Raw genomic sequence first — 21,707 nt, 5'->3', positions numbered from 1 at the left:
GGAATGGGTGTTTGAAGTATTGTAACTTTCGCTTTGCATGCCATTCTCAACAAAGCTTTCGTTCAGCCAAGGGCCTCATCAGCCTTTGGATTATAGACACCTGTATCATGAGCATAGTCTTTCAATAAACCTTTTGGAATCAAGAAACCTTGTGCTTCTTGCAAGAGGGGGGAGACGAACTCTAGATAACTGGGATTCCATATTCTGACATAATGTGTAAATAAGGAAAATATAATAGGAGTTTGGTGATGAAGAGTACCCTCATGTCATAGCTATCTTATAGCAACCCCTGGTGGGGTTTTGATGGCGAGAGACTAACAGAGGTGGTTTGCCATTACCTCCCTCTATAACCCTGGTCTTCAGTGGAAGTCTCCCCTCAAATTACTAACCGAGGCTGACCCTGCTTAGCTGCTGCTGCTGCTTCTTTTTTGGTAATAGAAATTTTATTTACAAAGATGTGATAATAGAAAGTGCATAAAAACCTTATACAAACAGCACATTGAGATTAATATGAGACTTATATTAACTTATACAGATAGAACATTTAAAATTAGGTTACAATTTAGACAAGTGTTACATTTACAATTGAATTAGACTTATAAAAAATAACAGTCAAACATTTTTTGATAGCAGAACTTAATTGTATAATAACACTCCTCTCTCCTTGGTTACTTATACTGACTTTAATATAAACTATTTTTATTAATCATTTCCCAGTGTTTTAGCATCTTATCTTTGTAGTGAGTTACCTTAATTAATCTTAGTTCTGGCCTATGTAGTCAAAGAAATCCTTCTATTTCCCCCAAAATTCAGCTATTGGTCTATTACGTACATAAATAGTTAGTTTGGCCATTGATGTATATTCACAGACCTTGGATTCAACTCAAATCTGATTTTGAAAATCTTCTACTTAGCTTCTGAGATTTGATGTGATCAGGCTCACCTGGGCTATCCAGGACAGGCAATAATAGGAGTTTAGTGGCATCTTAAAGACTAACAAACACTGCAATCCTAAGCAGAGTGGCTCCAGTCTTAGACCACTGATTCAATGGGCTTAGACTGGTGTAACTGCTTAGGATTGCACTGAAAATGTATTCCAGTATAAGCTTTCATGAGTCAGATACATGTAGTATACATTAGGTCGATGCCTTTAACAGAAAGATGGAGGAAGAGGTTACAAAGTCAGACTGGTTTAAAACGAGATACAATCCAAACTATATTCAATTCACTCAGAGTGGGTGTGGGCTACTCCCAGCTATGATTAGATAGATAAAGCAAGATTAACATAAAATCTAATCTAGGAAAGTGCAGGAGGAAACAAGCAGATCCAAAAGGTATACTTGAATGAATAAACATCTGTAAGTGTGGGATGTGCTAAGATGTTAACATCTACTGTGAGTGAGAAATGTCAAGTCCTTGTTAAAACCTAGTGTCATGATAATTCTGAATTTCATGATGAATGTTAATTTAGCAATTTCCCATTGAATTCTCCTTTTGAAGTTATTTTGTCAGTGAATACAGACTTTTAGATAAACAACACAAAGCCTTGGAAAACTGAATTTTTTAACCAGATATCTTTATTACGGTCATAGACCACACAATAATAGCATACCACCTACAGTCAGGGTAAGTCATATTATTTACAAATCTATTCACTAAAATTTCAGGGTACAGATTCTTAAATATTTAAAACCTTAAAACCTGAGTGCCTAAGACCAAATTATTAAATATTTAAATCCTTAACATTATAAAATATTTAAATATTTCCCCCTGTAAAATACTTCCTAATCCGTATGGCTTGCACGGCAAAATTTGCCACCTTTAATGTAATTTCATGGTCCTTATCGGCTAAAAGCTTATCTAGATAGAATCTATCATTTCTACCTGGGAACTGATTACAAATTGGAGTTATGACGATTGCCCTAATATTTTGATAAAGCTCACACTCGAAGAGTACGTGTCCCCTAGTTTCTATCTTTCCAGCCCCGCATATACATACTCTTTTCTCGAGTGGTTGTTTTGCATATCTGCCCTCCATGACCGCTGATGGTAACGTGTCCATTCTAAGGAGGGTAACTGCTCTTCTATAATTTTTAACCAATGGTTTCCAAATATTGCAATTTTAATTATGAAATAAAAAGGAATCTTATGGCACCTTAAATACTAACAAGTTTATTGTAGCATAAGCTTTCATGAATTATAGCATGCTTCATCAGATGCATAAATGGAAACCGCAGTATGCAGATATATAAATATACATGGTGGAAGGGCGAATTGTGAACAGCATCTGTTGAGGAAATGGAATCTAACCTACCAAAGCCTATGCATTCATAAACCTGTTAGTCTTCAAGATGCTACAAGATTGTAATTTTGCTGTAATATACAGCCACAGCAATCCCACTAGAATGTGTAAATGAGAAATCTGCATCTTACAAATTCTCCCCCCCACACACACACACCTTAGAAGATTCCATCCAAGATTCCATCCTAGGCAATATGTTAATGGCGAGATGAGAATTTCTTTTACTGGATACCAGGGGTCATTTCATAGAAAAACAGCTGGAGGAACTCATTAGCATATGCCACGCCTCTTGCTATCACTGGAAGTGTGTCATTAGTATAATTGATTTGCATATGCCACACCCCCTGACATCACCTATTCTGGCTGTTTTGGACCCAATCCTGGCCATTCAGGGCTGAAATTGGGCCCAAAATGGCAAAAGGGGCTGAAAATGGCTGAAAACGGGCCCAAAATGGTCAGGATCAGGCTGCTGATGAGCAGGAGAGTGATCCACCACCCGTCAGAGGCCCAATTCAGGCCATTTTGGCCCCAATCCAGGGCGAAACGGGCCCAAAATGGCCGAGAGCCAGGTGGGCGGGGCCACCTGACATGTGACCTCTTTGGGGAACTGCCAGGACTACGTACCTGTGCGTTCCCCCTTGAAATGAGCCCTGCTGGATACAATTATAGAACATTAAAGAGCTAGAGCTCTTCAGTTCTATAAAAAGATAAGATGATGCGTTTAATGAAAGTAAAGATCTGCAAGAAATTTTGGGTAGGATGCACCTTCACCCTTTGGTACTGCTCACTTGACTGGCAGGGAGGGAAAAGAAGGGGATAGGCAGGCTGGGAGCCACCAAAGTATGTGGTGAATTGGAGCTCATGTGCTCTGGAGGCCTTGATGTTACACTTAAACCAGAAGCAACAGGATCTCAGTGGGGCCAAATCAGTCCCAACCATAGCAAAAAGCTATATTTGGGGCCAATTTTGCCTCCGCTGAGATCCTGTCACTTCCGTTTTTCAACCAAAGTGGCATCATCAAGGCCTCCAGAACACCCATGCTTGAGGAAGCTGGATCGGGCCCCTGTGCCTACAATGTGACCCCCATCCCCTGCTTTGGTGGTAAGAGGGGGCTCGTAACCCTAGTAGGATGTAGCAGCCAATATAGGGGGACATGATACCAAAGACAAAACAACCGTTTGGGAAGATAAAATGGCCTTCCAACACAGACATCATAAAAATAATAAATTCTAACAACTGTATGAAACAGATGGCAAACCCCTGACCACAGGCAGGGGTTAGGCTTGTGAAGTGATATTGCGTTTGGGGGATTTATCCAGCACCTCAGACATTTTTCAACCCCACCCCCCAACCTGACCCGTAAGAGGAGTTCTCAGTTTAATTTCCATAAAGAAGTGAGCAGTGACTCATGAAAGCTCATATTGAAATAATGCCACTGGATTTTAGTTTTATTTTATTACAGAAGGCTAACAAGGCTACCCCTTTGCAATAATTTTTCAAGAAGGCCATTAAAAAGAGACAAACAGTGCAATCCTGAGAGAAGTTACTCAAGTTTAAGTCCATTTAAATCAATGGGCTTAGAATAGAGTAACTCTGTTTAGGATTGCACGGAAAGTTAATACCTCACGCTCAGTCTGGGATATTACTTATCTATTAGCAGTCTACTACTATCCTGTTTTAGCAAGGAAGATATGCAAGCAGAAGAAAGATTCAGCTAACAGGCAGCTGACAAAACCATGCATGCAGCTCTGTATCAGCGCTACAATAGTAATCTATGCTCTGCCAAAGATATGGTTGACATATCTTTGAATGTGGTAGAGGGACTACTCATTATTGCAGCTGAACACCATCAGCTTCAGGGACCTGGGCCCGTAACTGGAGCTCTCTTGTTTGCTTTTTGGCATCATTGTAGCATGTAATTTTGGCTGAATGGAGAGTAAAGTGAAGATTTAAAGCATAACGTTGTGCCAGAAAAAAGGAAGGAAACAGAAAAATTAGTCATTGCTGTTCACAACGTCCAGCACAGCAACACTGTAGTATCCTCTCTGAGGGCCAAAGTAAATGCTACATATGCCATAATCTAGGTTGGGCCTATTTGCCTTGCTGTGGGGCTCCACGTGCATCGACTGCCATTTCAGCTCCCCAAAATTTCCCAATTGAGATTTTTAAGGAAAAACCACATCACTGCTCCTGGCTTCCTTTGTCACCTGGGCATCCAGGGTCAATGAGACAGGCAAGAACATGCCTAAATTATAAATTTGCTCTTTCAGGAGAGTGCAGTTCCATTTAAGGCAAACTGAACACCTATTCCCAGATTAGTTTCACCCTCAACTAGTGATGCCAACATTATATACAATCATAATTCAAACTCTTTTACTGGCACAAAATTCCCTTTAGTGGCCTTATTTATTTATTATATTACATTTCTAAACCGCCCTCCCCGTCAGACGGGCTCAGGGCGGTGTAACAACATCCTTGACCCTCTCCATCCATCTCCTTCATTTATATGAGGCACCGCTGTGCTCATAATTTCCCCACTGATTTAATTTAATTTTATGTTTTTTATGGTCCACCTTTCTCATTGTGACTCAAGGTGGATTGCACAGTACAGTCGATTTCAAAGACAGTTCAATCAACAATGTAATAGGGTACATAAATGCAAATTTGCAAAGATTTAAAACCAGAAGAAATCCAATAGAGAGTCGAAGAAATGCTGAAACAGAGCATAAGCAGTTCTACGAATGACATATTAAATAACATAGAAACTACCCAGTAGGATCACACATACAGCAACAGACAGTACATAGTAGTAAAGTCTGTCGTCCCTATCCCTTTACCGATGCACATCTCTGAGACCACGTCCTTACAGTAGAGCCCTCCTATCTGAGCAATAAGCCCTCTTAAAGAATCCACTTTTACATAGTTTGTATTATTTACTCTGACACTGCTTTCACAATGCACAACATCAAGATTGAAATACAATTAAACTAGGAGCCCTCCAACCTAGTTAAATTATGATTACTTAAGAAACACACATTTTTTTCTTGGGAAAGGGCAATGTATTTCAAACAAATTTTTCATAATGAAAAATAAAACCATAGCGGTGCTCAGCGTGGACAAAAATCAATTTTAAAAAATCAATTTTTTAAATTTAAATTGGATTTTTTCATTTAAATTAGATTTTGTTTGATAAAATGCTTTTTGATGAAAGATACATTATACCCAAAGGGTTTCCATCATGAAATAAAGATTAATTTTTAATTACGTAGTATGAGACTTGCAATTTAAAAAAACTGTAAATGAATTCAATTAATTCATTAATTAGGCCCCCAATGTCATGCTTTCCAAGAGGTTTCTGTAAGATTATGGGTAATTTTTCTATCTAAAAGATACCATCACAGTTGCTTGCTTTTGCAGTCCTCAAAACAGAGAATTTGTGTCTGCAGAGATAACTAAGTGTGGGGAGGGAGGGGCAAGTAGTACGAAAGTGAAAATCTTTGAGCAGAATACTCTAGAAGTCTTGAGATCTTTGTGACTGTCGCCTCAGATTTATCATATTCTCTTCTTTATAGAGAAAACCTGTAACTGCAGCAGGCTGGTTTGGTATTAATAGGGTTGCCAGCTCCAAGTGGGGAGATTCCTGGAGATCTGAGGAGTGAAACCTGGAGAAAGTGGGGTTTGGGGAGGCAAAGGACCTCGGCATGGCATAATTCCATAGAGTCCACCCCCCCCAAGTAGCCATTTTCTCCAGGTGAACTGATCTCTGTGGCCTGGAGACCAGTTGTAATTCCGGGAGATCTCCAGCCACTACCTGGAGGCTAGCAACCCTAGGTATTAACCACGTTATTTAATAAACATGGATGCTTAAGAAAATACAAGAATACATATGCTATATAATATTACTATTGTAGTTAAATAAACGGTTATTGATTATTTTTCTCCTTCCAATAAAGTACAGCAGAAAGCTTGTCCAAATATAAATGACTTTTAAAATTCTTTGCCTTCTCTAGCTCAGTTGTATGTGAATCTACAAAAGCTTTCATAATCATCCTAAATTCCCCCTATGTTCACAAATTGTTTCACATGTTGGTCTTATTAATTCTAACAACCTTGTATGATAGGTCACTCTTTTCTTACCACAGAACTCAGAATACGAGATAGTGATCTGCCCAAAGCTATCCAAAGAGCCAATGCCTATAGTTAGATCTGAAGTAGGAATTTGCAGTTCCTAGCCTGTGCCCTGTGGAAACGCACACTTCTTTCTGTTGTGGTAATGCATGCAGTCCCCTTTTCAACACTCAGCACTAACAAGAGATATATGAGTCATTCATGCTCCTGTTTTCTTAACTCTCCACAAATGGCCAAAGCTCAAAATTCAGCTCTCTGTTAGCTGCTGAACAAACTGCCCACTAAATAACCATGAGGGCTGTCATTGTGTTGTAACCTGCAAGGAATGTTAAAGGTCACTCGAAGCAATGGTTTTAATTTATATTTAACACAGTGTTTAAATGGGTTTGTGGTTAATATTTGTATAACCTTTGTGTTACCTGTAGCCTACAGAGAATTACTAATATTCGCCTGATATACTACTACTAATAATAAACAATAAAAATATCAATCGGTACAGGTATGGCTCAAATGCACTTTTTAGTGCATCCCTGGCAGGCCTGCAATGGGAAGGTGACCATGATGGCTGATGGTATGGGAGAGGCGGTGGCAGCAGCTGAACCTCACAACAATCTTTATTGTTGTAAAAGCTATTTTGAAACTATGGTTGTTGTGGGTTTTCCGGGCTGTATTGCCGTGGTCTTGGCATTGTAGTTCCTGACGTTTCGCCAGCAGCTGTGGCTGGCATCTTCAGAGGTGTAGCACCAAAAGACAAAGATCTCTCAGTGTCACAGTGTGGAAAAGATGTTGGCAGGTCATTTATATCTACTCAGGAGGGGTGGGGTTGGGCTGAGTCATCCTGTAAGAGTTTCTCAGGGTGTGGAATGCTAATGGCGGGAGGCTTCACTGTATCCTGAGGAGTTTCTTTTGCATATGGATTGGTACTTGATGTGCTAATCTTCTCTGCAGGGCTATTGTCGGGTATAGAGTGTTTTGTTAGCCTGGTGTTTTTCAGAACTGGAAACCATGCTTTGTTCATTATTAAGGTTTCTTCTTAAGAACATGAAAGACACTGCAGACTTGGACAACCTGAAAAATCAGCAGTGGCTGAACATAGCCTAACTCAAACAGGGCACAGTATCTTATTCCAGGACACCAAAATACTGGACAATACTTCCAACTACTTTGTCAGACTGCACAGGGAAGCCATTGAAATTCACAAGCATAAGCAAAACTTCAACAAGAAAGAAGAAACCTTAAGAATGAACAAAGCATGGTTTCCAGTTCTGAAAAACACCAGGCTAACAAAACACTCTATACCCGACAATAGCCCTGCAGAGAAGATTAGCACATCAAGTACCAATCCATATGCAAAAGAACCTCCTCAGGATACAGTGAAGCCTCCCGCCATTAGCATTCCACACCCTGGGAAACTCTTACAGGATGACTCAGCTCAACCCCACCCCTCCTGAGTAGATATAAATGACCTGCCAACATCTTTTCCACACTGTGACACTGAGAGATCTTTGTCTTTTGGTGCTACACCTCTGAAGATGCCAGCCACAGCTGCTGGCGAAATGTCAGGAACTACAATGCCAAGACCACGGCAATACAGCCCGGAAAACCCACAACAACCATCGTTCTCCGGCCGTGAAAGCCTTCGACTATACATATTTTGAAACTGCTTGCTCCAGTATTATCCTGCTTGATGACTTAGGACATCTACTGAGACTCTATTACCGTTCTCCTGTCAATTAAATGGAAGTGGTATTTTTTTTGTTAAAAAAAATTAAAATAGTTGAAATCACAAATTTAATAATAGAGGTAACATCAAACTTTTGTAAATCTAAATGACATCTATATAACATAAACTCAACAAAAAGGAACCAGTGCTTTTGAAAGTTTCTGCATGCTTTCTTCCTCTTTAAAGACTAGCACGTTCCATCTGTTTCATCATATTCAAAGATGGTAAGATTGGATTATGCCACCATGCTATGGGAATTTTAACTGTCATAATCAAGTTCTGAATTAATTCAATATGGGGCAGGACCTTTCCAAGGTGGTGCCATGCTGTGGAACTCTTTCTAGAGAGACCTGCTTGGCATCATCCTTGTAGTAATTTTAGACTCAGGTCTATTGTCTGTTTGTAATTATGGTATGGCACGCCTGTCACTGGAAGAAGACTGGCAGCATTCCTGGCAATTTCCCCCTCCCACTACAGACCTCCAATGTCACCCCCAGTGATGTTCGTGAAGGTCTACTGACTCTTAGGAACAATATTTAGGGGAGACTGCAGTGTGAGGGGCAAGGACGAAAGCCAAACTGTGTAAGCCCCATCCTGCTTGTGGATCTCGTAAGAACAAATAATTGCTTATACAGTTGATGCATTTGTTTTGGACTATTCTTGGATGGAAAATGCAGTGAAAAACGAGCTTTTTACTGTTCCTGTAAAATTGGGATGATCTATTCTTATGTTATTGATATTTTAAGCTGCTTTTAATGTCGCAATATGCAATGTTCATCTGCTGCTGGTATTTAATCTGCTATTTATTTCCATTTTTTTAAAAAAATAAGTTGTTTATCTCCTTGGACAGCTTTTTCGAAAAGAGGAAATATACATATTTAAATCAGATTTTTCACACTGATGTGAACGTATTAAACAAGATGACATCCCATGTAGCATTATGATTCACTCTTCTCTAGTTTATCTCATAACAGACAGCCCGCAAAATGTTTGACTTGCTTTCCTTTGCCTTCCTGGCAACCATTGGCTAATACATCTCTGTAGGCTTTGGTACTGTTTCCTAAATCTATTTGGAGAAACAAAACATCTTTGATGGCAAAACTCCCACTAATGCCACCAGGCAGAATAATCAACATAGCATCACTTGAGTGAATTATCTACTTTGGTTTCATGAAGCAGCCTAATCCTATTTGCATTATTCATGGTACCACAGACTCCTGACAGGCAAACCTCTAGTTGCCACACCTAGCCTTACTGCAAGTACTTAGTGGCTGATTCTGCACACGTTGGATAATGCACTTTCAATGCACTTTATCAATTGTTTGAGGTAGGTTTTTTGTTCCACACTCAAAAAAACCCGTTCCAAATGATCTAGAAAGAGTATTGGAAGCGCATTATCCAACGTGTGCGGAATCACTCATTGTCTCAAGAGGTAAGATTTCAGGAAATGCAACTGGGCATGTGCAGCTTGCTGTATTATGTCTAAAGATGACTCAAGAATGAGGAGAGAAAGAGTATTATCTGCTCTGGCTCCTGGACAGTGTGTTGGAGAGGACAATGACATCATGAGGTGGCAGTAGGGGTGACAGCCGCATGTGGTACACTTGCCAAGCTACCCCTATTTACTAGGTCCTCAAGATGCCACAAGGGTACTTTGATGCCAGCTCATCTCCTCCAATTTCCAATACTATGAACCACTGTGGGAGGCTTGTATTATGAGGCATATGGTTCCTCGAGGCATAACTGTGGCCTCCAGATGAAAAGGAACACCAGACTTTTGATGTTGCAAGGAGATACAGCTTCGATGGTTGCTGTGGATTTTCCGGGCTGTATCTTCGTGGTCTTGGCATTGTAGTTCCTGGCGTTTCGCCGGCAGCTGTGACTGGCATCTTCAGAGGTGTAGCACCGAAAGACAGAGATCTCTCAGTGTCAAACTGAGAGACACTGAGAGATCTTTGTCTTTTGGTGCTACACCTCTGAAGATGCCAGTCACAGCTGCTGGCGAAACGTCAGGAACTACAATGCCAAGACCACGGCGATACAGCCTGGAAAATCCACAACAACCATCGTTCTCTGGCCATGAAAGCCTTCGACAATATATAGATACAGCTTCATTTCTAAAAAATATTTATTCGATAAAATAAAAAGATATACATAAAATAATAATAACTGCAGAAGCAATAACTCCGCTTATATACTGCTCTTCTAGACAGATTAGTGCCCCACTCAGAGCGGTGAACAAAGTTAGTGTTATTATTATCCCCACAATACAGCTGGGGAGCTAGGGCTGAGAGGAGTGGCTTACTCAATGCTACTTGCTGAGCTCATGGCAGTAGTGGGATTTGAACCAGCAAAGCGTTAGTTTACAACCCAACCACTTAACTAGTATACTGTCTACTGAAGCCATAAAAACCTTCTGAAATTAAGAACTCTCACACACGTTTTGCAGCAAGTTTCATTCTCTGCACACACACACACAAACACACACGCACACACATGCGCACGCATGCACACACACACACCATCTAATCTGGAAGTATCTGTTTTGTTGGTAGTAGTGTTAATTTCACCAGTGTGCAGGTCTCTTTTACTTCCCTCAGCCAGACATTAATTTGGGGGGCTTTTTTTTTTTTTTTGCTTTCAGTTCCTAGCACCAACCTGGCTGTGGTATTTATATGTAAAACTACTGCTTGAAGATTTTTACGTACATCAACTATACAATTTAACAGTAATATCTCTGGTTTATAGGGAATCCGTCTCTCTAATACCATGCTCCCTCATATTCCCCCACTGCACCAGAAAATGACATCATTTTCTAGTGTGAGAGAGGAGCCACGGGGTGCGCTGAAGCCCAGTTCAGTAAAAATCACCTCCACATGGGTGATTTTTACTGAACTGGGCTTCAGCACAACCTGCAGGTCCCCCATCATGCTGGAAAACAGAGGAGCCATAAGGAAGTCTTCCAGAGTGTGCTCCTGGACCCAATCTCCATGCCTTTCCCCCTCACTGGCCAGGGCATGGAGGCTGGGAGCGGGGAATCCCCTGCCTGCATTCTAACTATAATAAACATATGTTCAAAATCCACATTAACCACCAGAAATAAAATACAATTTACATAGCAAAACATTACAGGAACCAAGAAAATTACATGAAGGAATTGGCACCCAGTTTCTTACTGAGACCAACAAGAAACAATTCAGATGAACAAAACAGAAGACAACTGACCAAACAACAGTACTAATAGAAATACACAGCTATACTATTACAAATTTAAAAAAATTATTCCAGCATAGGTTTTTGCTAGTCAGAGGTCACTTCATCAGATGCACTGGAATATATATCCATTATATTCACAATGGAAACTAGGATAAAGTAGTAGTGAGTTAATTTGGAGTAGATAAGGGCCGTCCCCAAGTGGTGTGAGACAGGGAAAGTAGGAATAACATAAATCTAGTGTGAGATAAACAGATACAAGTTTCTGAGTGACCTGATTACTTTTTATTAGATCTCATTTTAAACCTCTCTTTTAAGCCTCTCTTTGTAATATCTCACCACCACTGCACCTTTCCCTCGAGAATATACAAGCATCAATCTAATACACACACTCCAATGTATAAGATGAAATGACTCATGAAAATCTTATGATGGAAAAAAATATATAGGTGCCAGTGGATTTGTTTTATTTCCTTGCTACAGACTGAAACAACTGCCCATCAGAAATTATCAGTTCAGATAAGGATTTAATATGCAATGTTTGTGCATCTATCTCCCACCAGACAGTACTTTATCTGCTCTAACTAGTTCACATCTGATCATCAAGACTGCTTCAGTTTATTACAGTCCCTCTCATCATAACTTATTCAGAGCTTCATTGTTTTCTTTCTTACATCATTAATAATATTAACATTCGATTTATATACCGCCCTTCAGGACAACTTAATGCCCACTCAGAGCAGTTTACAAAGTATGTTATTATTATCCCCAAAACAATGACTCTGTGAGGTGGGTGGAGCTGAGAGAGCTCCTAGAAGCTGTGACTGATCCAAGATCACCCAGCTGGCTTCAAGTGGAGGAGTGGGGAATCAAACCCAGTTCTCCAGATTAGAGTCCTGCTGCTCTTAATCACTACACCAAACTGGCTCTTGATGAAGTCTTAGCAAAACAAGAAAACTTCACCTTAAACATACCCAACAGCCCAAATCATTACTTTTTGTCCTTCCCTTTCCTTTCTTACTCCTTCTCCTTAAAGTTCTTTATCCTTAGTAAAACAGATACAAACTAAAGGGAAGATCCAGGGCCCAATTTAAAGGATTATAAGGGCGCATGTAATCAAGGCTCTCTCCATTTAATATGATTATGTGTTCTGACTGTAAAGCCATGTTATCAATAAAACATTAATGACAGATTAAGTCTTTCAGAAACATGCAAATACAAATCGTGGGTTGGATCTAGCCAGCTTTTTCTGTCTCACTTAAGTCCCCTCCTTACTCTGGAAGCCCCCTTCACACACGCCTTTTGTCCATGCAGGTTCCATGATCCCCACCATAGCATTTTTGGTGGTCAAAGGGGAACCACCACTACAGCGTAAAAGTTGTCTGAGTCCAACCCAGTGTAATCAGAAGGAAATGTATTGTACAAGTATGCAGAATGGCACAAATATTAAATGTGCAAATACAGTCATTTAAATTTTTTTTTGAAGGACCCTCTCATTCTCTATGTCCCTGTGTGCCAATTATGGTCTTTAGGCAGCCATCTGCAGGCGATACCACCTCTTTGGATGGTCTGTCTCACATTAACCAAGGCCTGGACCTTTTCCACTGTGGCCACTGCTCTCTGGAATGGGCTCCCTAAAGAAGTGAGACATTCAGGCGGCGCTGCAAGGCCTGTCTGTTTGACAGGGCTTTTAAGGGGGGGTTGAATGGCAGGTATTTTTAAAGGGGGGGAGGGATTTGTTGGTTGTTACACTATTTTAATCTACCTTGAACCACAAGTAAAGGTGGGGTAAAATGTTCAAATAAATAAATAAAATAATTCTAAGTCCCTGGTTTCTAGATCTGACAATTGGGTGCTGTCACATCATTTTACAGTTTGGTGCCAGTTAGCTGGGATTTAATTTGAATCAGAGCTTATTTGGAGGGGATTTATTTAAAATAGAGACCAAAATTGCTGTTAGAGCTGAAATGAAATTTTATTTTGTGTTTGCACAAAATTAAATACCTTGCTGACTCAAACAGAGTTCTACTGAAATTTGTGTGCATATTGAGTATTAAGTGGGGAAAATAAATTGTGGCATGAGAAAAGATAAAATATTACAAATGTGCCAAACATTTACAAAACTGGAGGCTCTAAACCTTTTCATGAAAAACTATGGATGGTGTTAAAAGAAATGGGTGCACAACACCATCTGATTGTGTTGATACCTAATCTGTACTCTGGAGAAGAGGCTACAGTTAGAAAAGAATATGGGGAACCAGAATGGTTTCAAACTGGCCAAGGATGTATATTATCTCCTCATCTGTTCAACCTATATGCAGAACATATCATAAGGAAAACTGGATTAGATTTAGATTACGGTGGTGTGAAAAGTGTCAAAACAGGATTACATCTGAACATCAAGGAGACAAAAGTAATGACTACCAAGGAATTGCACAATTCTAAGGTTGACAATGAACAGAAATTGTTAAAGATTTTCTATTCCTTCTATTCCTTCTCAATCAAAAGGGCAACTGTAAGCAAGAAATAAGGAGACAACTGAGACTTGGAAGGGCAGCCATAAAGGAATTAGAAGAGATCCGTAGGGGAAAGGATGTGTCTTTGGGGACCAAGATCAGGATAATTCGTACTATTGTATTCCCTATTACTATGTATGGATGTGAAAGTTGGACAGTGAAGAAAGCTTATGGGAAGAAAGTTGGTTAATCTGAAATGTGGTACTAGATGAAAGTTTTATAGATATCATTGATGGCCAAGAAGACAAATAAGTGGGTTCTAGGTCAAATCAAGCCCGAATTCTCCTGGATGCTAAAATGATAAAACTGAGGCTATCATATTTTGGTCACATCATGAGCATACAAGACTCACCAGAAAAGACAATAATGCTATGAAAGGTAGAAGGCAGTAGGAAAATAGGTAGAACTACAATGAGATGGCTTGACTCAATAAAGGAAGCCACAGCCTTCAATTTGCAAGATCTCTGCCAGGCTGTTAATGATAGAATGGTTTTGTTAATTCATAGGGTCACAGTAAGTCAGGAGAGACTTACAACTCTTAATAGAGGGCTGGAAGGGAGCCAAGTTAAATCTCAAGCTGATCTGGAGGTGCTCTTGGTTTGGAACAATTTTATAAATTGGTGCCAAAAGAATACATTTGGATAACTAACTATAAGAAGCCTGCCTCTGTATCTAAGGCAGAGAAAATTATGAATGGTATAGCAGCTGAAATGGGCAGTTATAAATTCACTAAGAAAACACCCACAGTAAAAAAGTGGGAAAACCTCACTCCCCAGAAACCCAGCACCGAGAAGCCCAAATGCAGTGGGAAACTTGAGAAGAAAGTATGTTTTCTCTGTGGAAAACCAGGTAATTTTAAAAAGGTTTTGTCCAAAACTAAGGAGAAAATTTACCCCAGAAATCTACTGCTACACTAGAATGAGAGTCACCTCTAGAAAAGCCCACCACTATCTGTTTTGTATGGAAAATGTTAGAAAATGCATCTGGTGATTTTTTTTGGAGAACATAAATGTAAATGGGCAGGACATAATTGCTCTCAGAGACTAAGAAGCAGAAATCACACAGGCAAAGCCAGAACTGATTCAACCCACTCAGATTATCCCTAACAAGCTAATTAGCCTTAAGGGAATGTGGGGGAGGGGCTGTATTCAAAGTGAAAAGAGGGAGAGGGGAATTTGAGGTAAGCATCTGTCCGGAAATTCCAGCCAATGAGTTAATTAGGAATGACCTGTATGGAAAAGTCCAGCATGTAAATGTTGTCACTAGAAGCCGGAGTGAAGCAGAGGCAGACAGAGTTCTTCCTGGGAAGAAAGAAAACAGTTCTAGCCGAGACTGGATACATGTTGCCAACTAAACTATTATTGCTAAACCAACACATAAAGCTGCCTTATACCCAGATCCTTGGTCCATCATAGTCAGTATGTTTACTCAGGGCCAAGCTACAAATGACAGATGACACTTGAACAGCAAGTGAACAGACTCGCATGTATTCCTCCCTGTTAACTTGTGCTCCATTCAATCACTAGTGGTCAAGTGGAGTGCAAGTGAACAGGGAGGAATACACATGAGTCTGTTCACTTGCCGTTCAAGTGTCATTTGTCACTTGTAGCTTGGCCCACAGACAGGCAGTGGGTGTCTAGGGTTTCAGGCAAGGTCTTTCACATCAACTACTACCTGATCCTTTTAACTGAAGATGATGAGGACTGAATCTATGACTTCCTCATGCCAAGCAGGTGCTCTGTTAATGAGCCATGGCTCCTCCCCTAAGAAGGAGAACTACCAGGGTAGGCAAACCTAGAAACAATTGAGTTTGTGAGAATCCAGCAGGCAGATCAGTTGCTGAGGCTGCTGGAACAAGCACAACAAGAAAGTCAAGGAGCATGTATCAGTGAGGAAGGCAGCCTATAAAGTAAATGCAATTAAAAATAAAAATAAATATCATGTTGTCTCCTCCCAGTCCTGCTTGATGATGTCTAGCAGCCCTCAAACTTTTCTGTCATACAGGAGCTCAAAAGGACTAAAGCCTGTACTTTCTTGAGGCACTTCTGTATAAGGAAAGAAAAGGCAGTAGGTGTTTACATCTGAGTTTTCTGGATGAGCACTGATGTACATGGCAGATGCAGTTGAAAGGGAACTAAAAGGAATGCTGGAACTGGGAGTCATAGTATTCTCAGAAGGTCCCTAGGCTGCACTTATCATTCTTGTTAAAAACCAAGTCAATCAATGAGGCTCTCCACTGATTTCAGGAAACTGAACGAGGTGACTGTACCAGACATGTACCAATGACCAGAGTGGATGAATTAATTATGGTGTCAGGGCAGTGTTTCCCAACCTTTTTCCCATGGATGAACCCCTAACTTAACTTTTCAAATCCTGAGGAACCCCTATCGATGAACAAGTTTAGTGGCCAGAAAAGGATGATGGTAGGGAGTGCAATTTAATTACTGCTAAATTAATGTCAAGAGAGTTTATTTGTAAAGAGCTGCTGTATCTATATCTACATCTACTTACATGGTAAGAAAAAATGAAGCATTTCCCTGTCTGTTGTTGTATTATCTAATCATTCTTTTGTGTATGAAGACCCAAAGCGAGATGGCTGGACTCAATAAAAGAAGCCACGTCCTCCAGTTTGCAAGATCTGAGCAAGTCTGTTAATAATAGGATGTTTTGGAGGGCTTTTATTCATAGGATTGCCATAGGTCTGAGGCGACTTGATGGCACACAACAACATACACAATCATTCTTTTAAAATATCAAAATACCAAATCAAAATAAAGTTTACTTGAACATTAAAATAAAGTTCCTATCCAAAGTCAATATTAGGTTTACTTTCAGTGTGATATCTGGGCTTGTTTATGTTTGCACAAAAGTTGAATTCTTGGCTGAATTAGGATATTTGGAATTTTGTTGTGGTATTTCCAAAATTTTATTTATTCCACTATTTCTTGTGGAACCCCTGATGATGTCCTGTGAAATCCCAGAGGTCTGAAGAAACTGTTTGGGAAACAGTATATTAGAGGCTGCTAATTTTCTGATTTTAATTTGACCAAGTCCCCATGATGGAGAATGGTCAGGCCAAAACTGTGTTTATAACCAAGGTGAGGCTTTTTGAATTTATAGTTGTACTTTTGGTCTCTAAAATGCCCCTGCCACATTCCAAAGCATGCTCAACAAACTGCTGACAGCAACAAACCTATTTGCATTAGTATGTATTGATGATGTGGGTGTGTTTAACAAACCTGGGGAAAACACCTAACAAACACAGATGTTGCAATGTATTGATTAGGCTGTGCTGAAAATAAACCTAAGAAATGCCAGGTAGGAATGAAACAAGTAAAATATTTGGGTCATATTGTATACAGCAGGACCATCCAACCTGAAAAACCAAAGGTAACTGTGAACTGGCTTATGCCTAAAACCAAGCAGTAGGTAAGATCAAAACAAAAGCCTTCAACAGTAGCATAGTTGCTCTTCTAACTGATCTGACCAAGAAAGCTATGCCCAATCAAGTAAACTGGACAGATAAAAGCCAGGAAGCCTTCCATCTCTTGAAAACTCCAATATCTTCAGGGCCTGTATTAATTGCTCAACATTGGATAAAAACTTTCACTGTAACTGGATGTTTCTAATATTGGCTTTGGGGTGGTTCTGAGTCAGGAGGAGCCAGGGGGACAAGCCAGAGGAAGATCATTGATAGGGAACAACTATAATACATAGAGAAGGAGTGTCTGTCAACAGTGTGACCCTTAAATAAATTAAAACCATATATGTGGGGAAGAAAATGGAACCTCCACTCTGACCACCTCCCTCTATGCTGGTTAAGCAATATTAAAGAGAACAATACAAAATTACTGGGGTGGAATCTAATGATCCAAGACTTTGATTTTAACATAGTGCACCTGAAAGATCATGAAAATGTGGTTACAGGTGCATTATCTAGACCTTGCTAAATCCAGGTCTAGAAAAGTGCACAGAACTGTACCAACTGAACTGTAGTTATCTAGGTAAAGGAAAATGGCTGTAACAGACTAATTTAATATTTTTAAATAGTGTAAGTATCTAAGTAATTGTAAACTAAGTAAGTAATTGTAAACTTTTAATGCTTTTTTGTTTACATAGCTCAGGTGAGACGTGAGTAATAGATGGTTTCAGGGGCTTCAGCCAATCAGTTTCAAATGGTGGACTAGAATGTTGAAAGGGGGGGAAGGAAAGGAGGAGTTTGTCAGTTTAACTGTTGGCCAACTGACAGAGTTGAGGGTAGTTTGACTTTGGTGGCAGAAGGGTTAGAAGGTCTGCTGGTTAAGCAGGAAATCTATTAGCGACTTTAGATATTCTGAAGATAGGCAGGTTTTGGGTAGGGATGTGGAATGGTATGGTATAGCCCAGTCTCATCAGATCTTGGAAGCTAAGCAGGGTCTGCCCTTGGATAGGGGACTACAAAGAAAGATTCTGCAGAGGAAGGCAATGGAAAACCTCCTCTGCTTCTCTCTTGCCTTTAAAGTCCCTTGCTGGGGTCACCATGAATCCACTTGACAGCACAGGTATACATACATGAAGTCTGGGTGCTGCTCCTGTCAAAAAGAGTTAAACGGGAAAATCTAGCTGCTGTGTTATATCTGCTCCTCAATGAGGACCCAAAGCCGTTTATATTGTTCTCCTATCCTCCATTTTATCCTTAGAACAACCCATGCGGGAAGTTAGGTTTAAAGTCTGTGATGGGCCCAAGATCACCGAGCAAGTTTCCATGGGAGGAACGAGGGATATGAAAGTGAGACTTCAAGATCCAAGTCCCCAATTCTAACTTCTACACCTCAGGTCTTTTTTCACCTTATTTATCCAAATGTGTGAATGAAGTCTTAGTCAAAATTAATCTTTGCTTTGTAGTGCCACTTAGAATTTTCCAGTTGCTTCAATGCCTTGTTCTTGTTTCAGGGGTCTTTGTGTGACCTTCTGTGTATTGCTTAAATGCATGTTGCTTGTCAGCCTGTTCAGATAAGGGTGAACAGGGCCACTAAACCTCACACTGCAGTTATCACCTGAATGTTTTCAAAGGTTACTAAAGTGGGTGGTTGCAGAAAGCTGAGAGGCAGACATGTGATCTTCAGCTAAATATGCCACATTCCTTGTCAACTTCATTGCCAATAGTTGAAAAGTAGAGAATCCTCAACAAATTGCAGGTTAAAGTGGAAGAAGCAAAATCAGAACATATTGTGTGCCACACAGAATGCAAAGAAGCACCAAATCAACATGCTGAATACGTGCTACAAATATGCACAGTATAACATCATCCTAAACTCACTTTGATTTCAGTCAGATGTACTTCTTGATCAGCATTCCTTTAGGATTGCAACCTGATCCTATGCATGTTGACTCTGAAGCTTGCAATCCTGTATGCATTTATTTGAGAGTATATTGCATGTAAGAAGCAGGAGTTACTTCTGAGTAGATATGGATAAGATCACACTTTGCTGCACTGTTTACTGAGAGCTTTAATTTCTAAGGGTATGAGGGAGTATTTAATTTTTTTTAAAAAAAGCACAAACTTTAATATATATTGAAAACAGGTCTATGAACAAACCTAAAAAGAAAGTGCAGTTGATCTTTGCATCTTGCCTACACTTGGGGGGTATCAACAGTATTCACTAGAATAACCATTAAAAAGTAAGTTTTTTAAAGGATACGTTAAGTGTGCAGTAGTGACAGAAACCTGAAGACTGGCCTCAAAGGAAGTGTTCTGTAATGGTTAGAACACCTGAGTTGGTCTGGGAGCCAAATTCCCATTGTGCTGCAAAGTTTCTTGGATGACCTGAGGCCTGTTACTGTCTCTCAGCCTAACTTCCTTCAAAACATAGAGCTGTTTGTGAAGCTGTTGTGACTGGCAGGATAAAATGTAAGCAGTAATTACACAGGGTTGGGGAGGAGGGGTTTTATAGCTGCAGAAGGAAGATGAAATGTGCCAGTTCTCAAAAGGACCAATGCGGCAGTGGTTCATATTCTGCGGAGAGTTCCCATTCACCTCAGAAGCCCCCCAAACCGTTACCTCTCTAGCAAAGGCCCCTGTAGACACTTGACAGCCACCGGGACCCTCCAGTCTGCGTGGCGCGCTGAAGACACGGTGCCGTAGGTCCCCCGGCTGATGAAGCGCAGGTCGGGGAGCTTGTTGGAGGAGATGGTGGGCAGCGTGCAGCTGATGGCGCAGGGTAAGCAACTGCTATCCCTGCCGCCGTGGCCTCCGCCGTTCACCCTCATGCCGCCGTCCGCAGCCATCAAGTCCGGCTCAATTTAGGTCGACGCCTCAAGAGAGCCCGTGATAATCCTCTGGGAGTAAAACAAGCCGCAGTGCCGCAACAGGCGAGGCGCCTCTCGGATGGCGGCCGCGTTTCGAACGATCCCCCCCAAGAATGAAAGCGAGAGCCCCGATCCCCTCCTCGCAACTCGCGCTTTGCATCACATCCCAAGCGCTTGGCTCTCCACGCGGCCCCGCCTCGGCGCGCTTCCTCTCCCTGTCGCCAGGCTTCCGTCTGCCTCGGGCTCTCCACCTTCTCTTCTAACTCTCCAGCGTCCAGTTCTCCCCTCTGCCTTCAGCCCCGACTTCTCCATTTACCGACTTCCCCTGCCGTTACGCCCAGCCTCTCCTCTCGTTCCCAAGCGTCTCTCACTAGTCATCCCGACTTGGGAGCCGGAGCCGTCCGCTCCCCGCTCCCAGCGGACTCACTCAGGCTCTTGATCTAGGCGGTTCCAAAGGCTTCCGTCCCGATCTTCAGGATCGACGGGCTTAAAATCCAACAGAAATTTCTCTTTGCTGTCAACTGGATGCAAATCTCCAAGAGCACCAAAACAAGCCGCTGCAGAGGAAGCCAAACCAGATCTCTCGTGCCTCTCCTGCTTCGAACCCCCCCCCCCCCCCAGTCTAACTAAGGCGACAGGGGTAGAAGCAATTTGCCGTTGAAAGCAGCCACCAGGAATTCTGCGCAATTTACACGGGCGCGATGGCGACGGGGAGTGACTAAGGGCGCAACGCACCCCAGGCGGGAGCGACAAACTGCGGCCGTTCCCGCTCCACCCTGATACTGGAGAAAGGAATGGGGAAAGGGGGAGGCGACGGAGACACCGCCCGCCCATTCCGGGAAAGCGGCTGCGTGCAGGCCGGAAAGTCTGGCCCGTATTGTGCGATGTGGGTCGCGGTTTCACGGGCGCATGTGGGCAGGCAGTGAATCTCTCGTTTGCTGAGTGGTGCCTTTCCGCTCCGTGGTAGTTAATTCGGAACAACTCCACAGCTCCCCGGCTCTCTGTTGCCGACCGTCGTTGGATTCTGGAATTCGCTGGCAACCAAGTTGGGAGAAAGGACGAACATTTCAACACCTTTTTTCTCCTCTCTGCAGGCTAGAGTTTAATGGACGCTCAGCTCGGGATTCCCAAAACAGACACCTTGTACAGTGCAGTGTACAAGCTTGGGGGTTCTCCAGAACTCTTCATTGGGCTGGTGGTTGAAAACTGTAAATAAATAACCCTTCCACGACACCCCCCCCCCAAGTCTGACGGAGATTTCTGGAGAACTTGCAAGCTTTGACGAAGAGAGCTTTAATTCTCGAAAGCTCATCCCTGGACTTTAAGGTGCTACTGGACCTGAATCTTGCTCTTCTACTGCAGACCCACACGGCTACCCACCTGAAACATTGTTTTGTGCTATATTTATTGGTCTCAAGAAAGGCCACGCAAGGAACCCGTTGCCTCTTTAACCGTTGTTTTTGCTGTGGAGAAATGCTCCTGCGGTTACCCCCCCCCTCCTACTATTTAAATCACTGGAATTTGCTTCCTCATAAGT

General features: G+C 41.5%; 1 protein-coding gene across 1 annotated transcript in view; it reads right to left on the bottom strand.

The window, feature by feature from the left end:
* Positions 1-20,933, bottom strand: part of RIPK2 (receptor interacting serine/threonine kinase 2) — a 55,673-nt gene extending 34,740 nt beyond the window's left edge. The window contains exon 1 of the mRNA XM_054984888.1: positions 19,923-20,933. Coding sequence (XP_054840863.1) covers positions 19,923-20,149 — 227 coding nt within the window. The 5' untranslated portion in view covers positions 20,150-20,933. The remainder of the gene's footprint in view (positions 1-19,922) is intronic.
* Between the last annotated feature and the right edge of the window lie 774 nt (positions 20,934-21,707).

Source organism: Eublepharis macularius, chromosome 7, assembly GCF_028583425.1.
Source record: "Eublepharis macularius isolate TG4126 chromosome 7, MPM_Emac_v1.0, whole genome shotgun sequence".
In the NCBI taxonomy this organism is placed as follows: Eukaryota; Metazoa; Chordata; class Lepidosauria; order Squamata; family Eublepharidae; genus Eublepharis; species Eublepharis macularius.
Note: the sequence above shows the minus strand (reverse complement) of the source record. Positions and strands in the feature narration are given on the sequence as shown.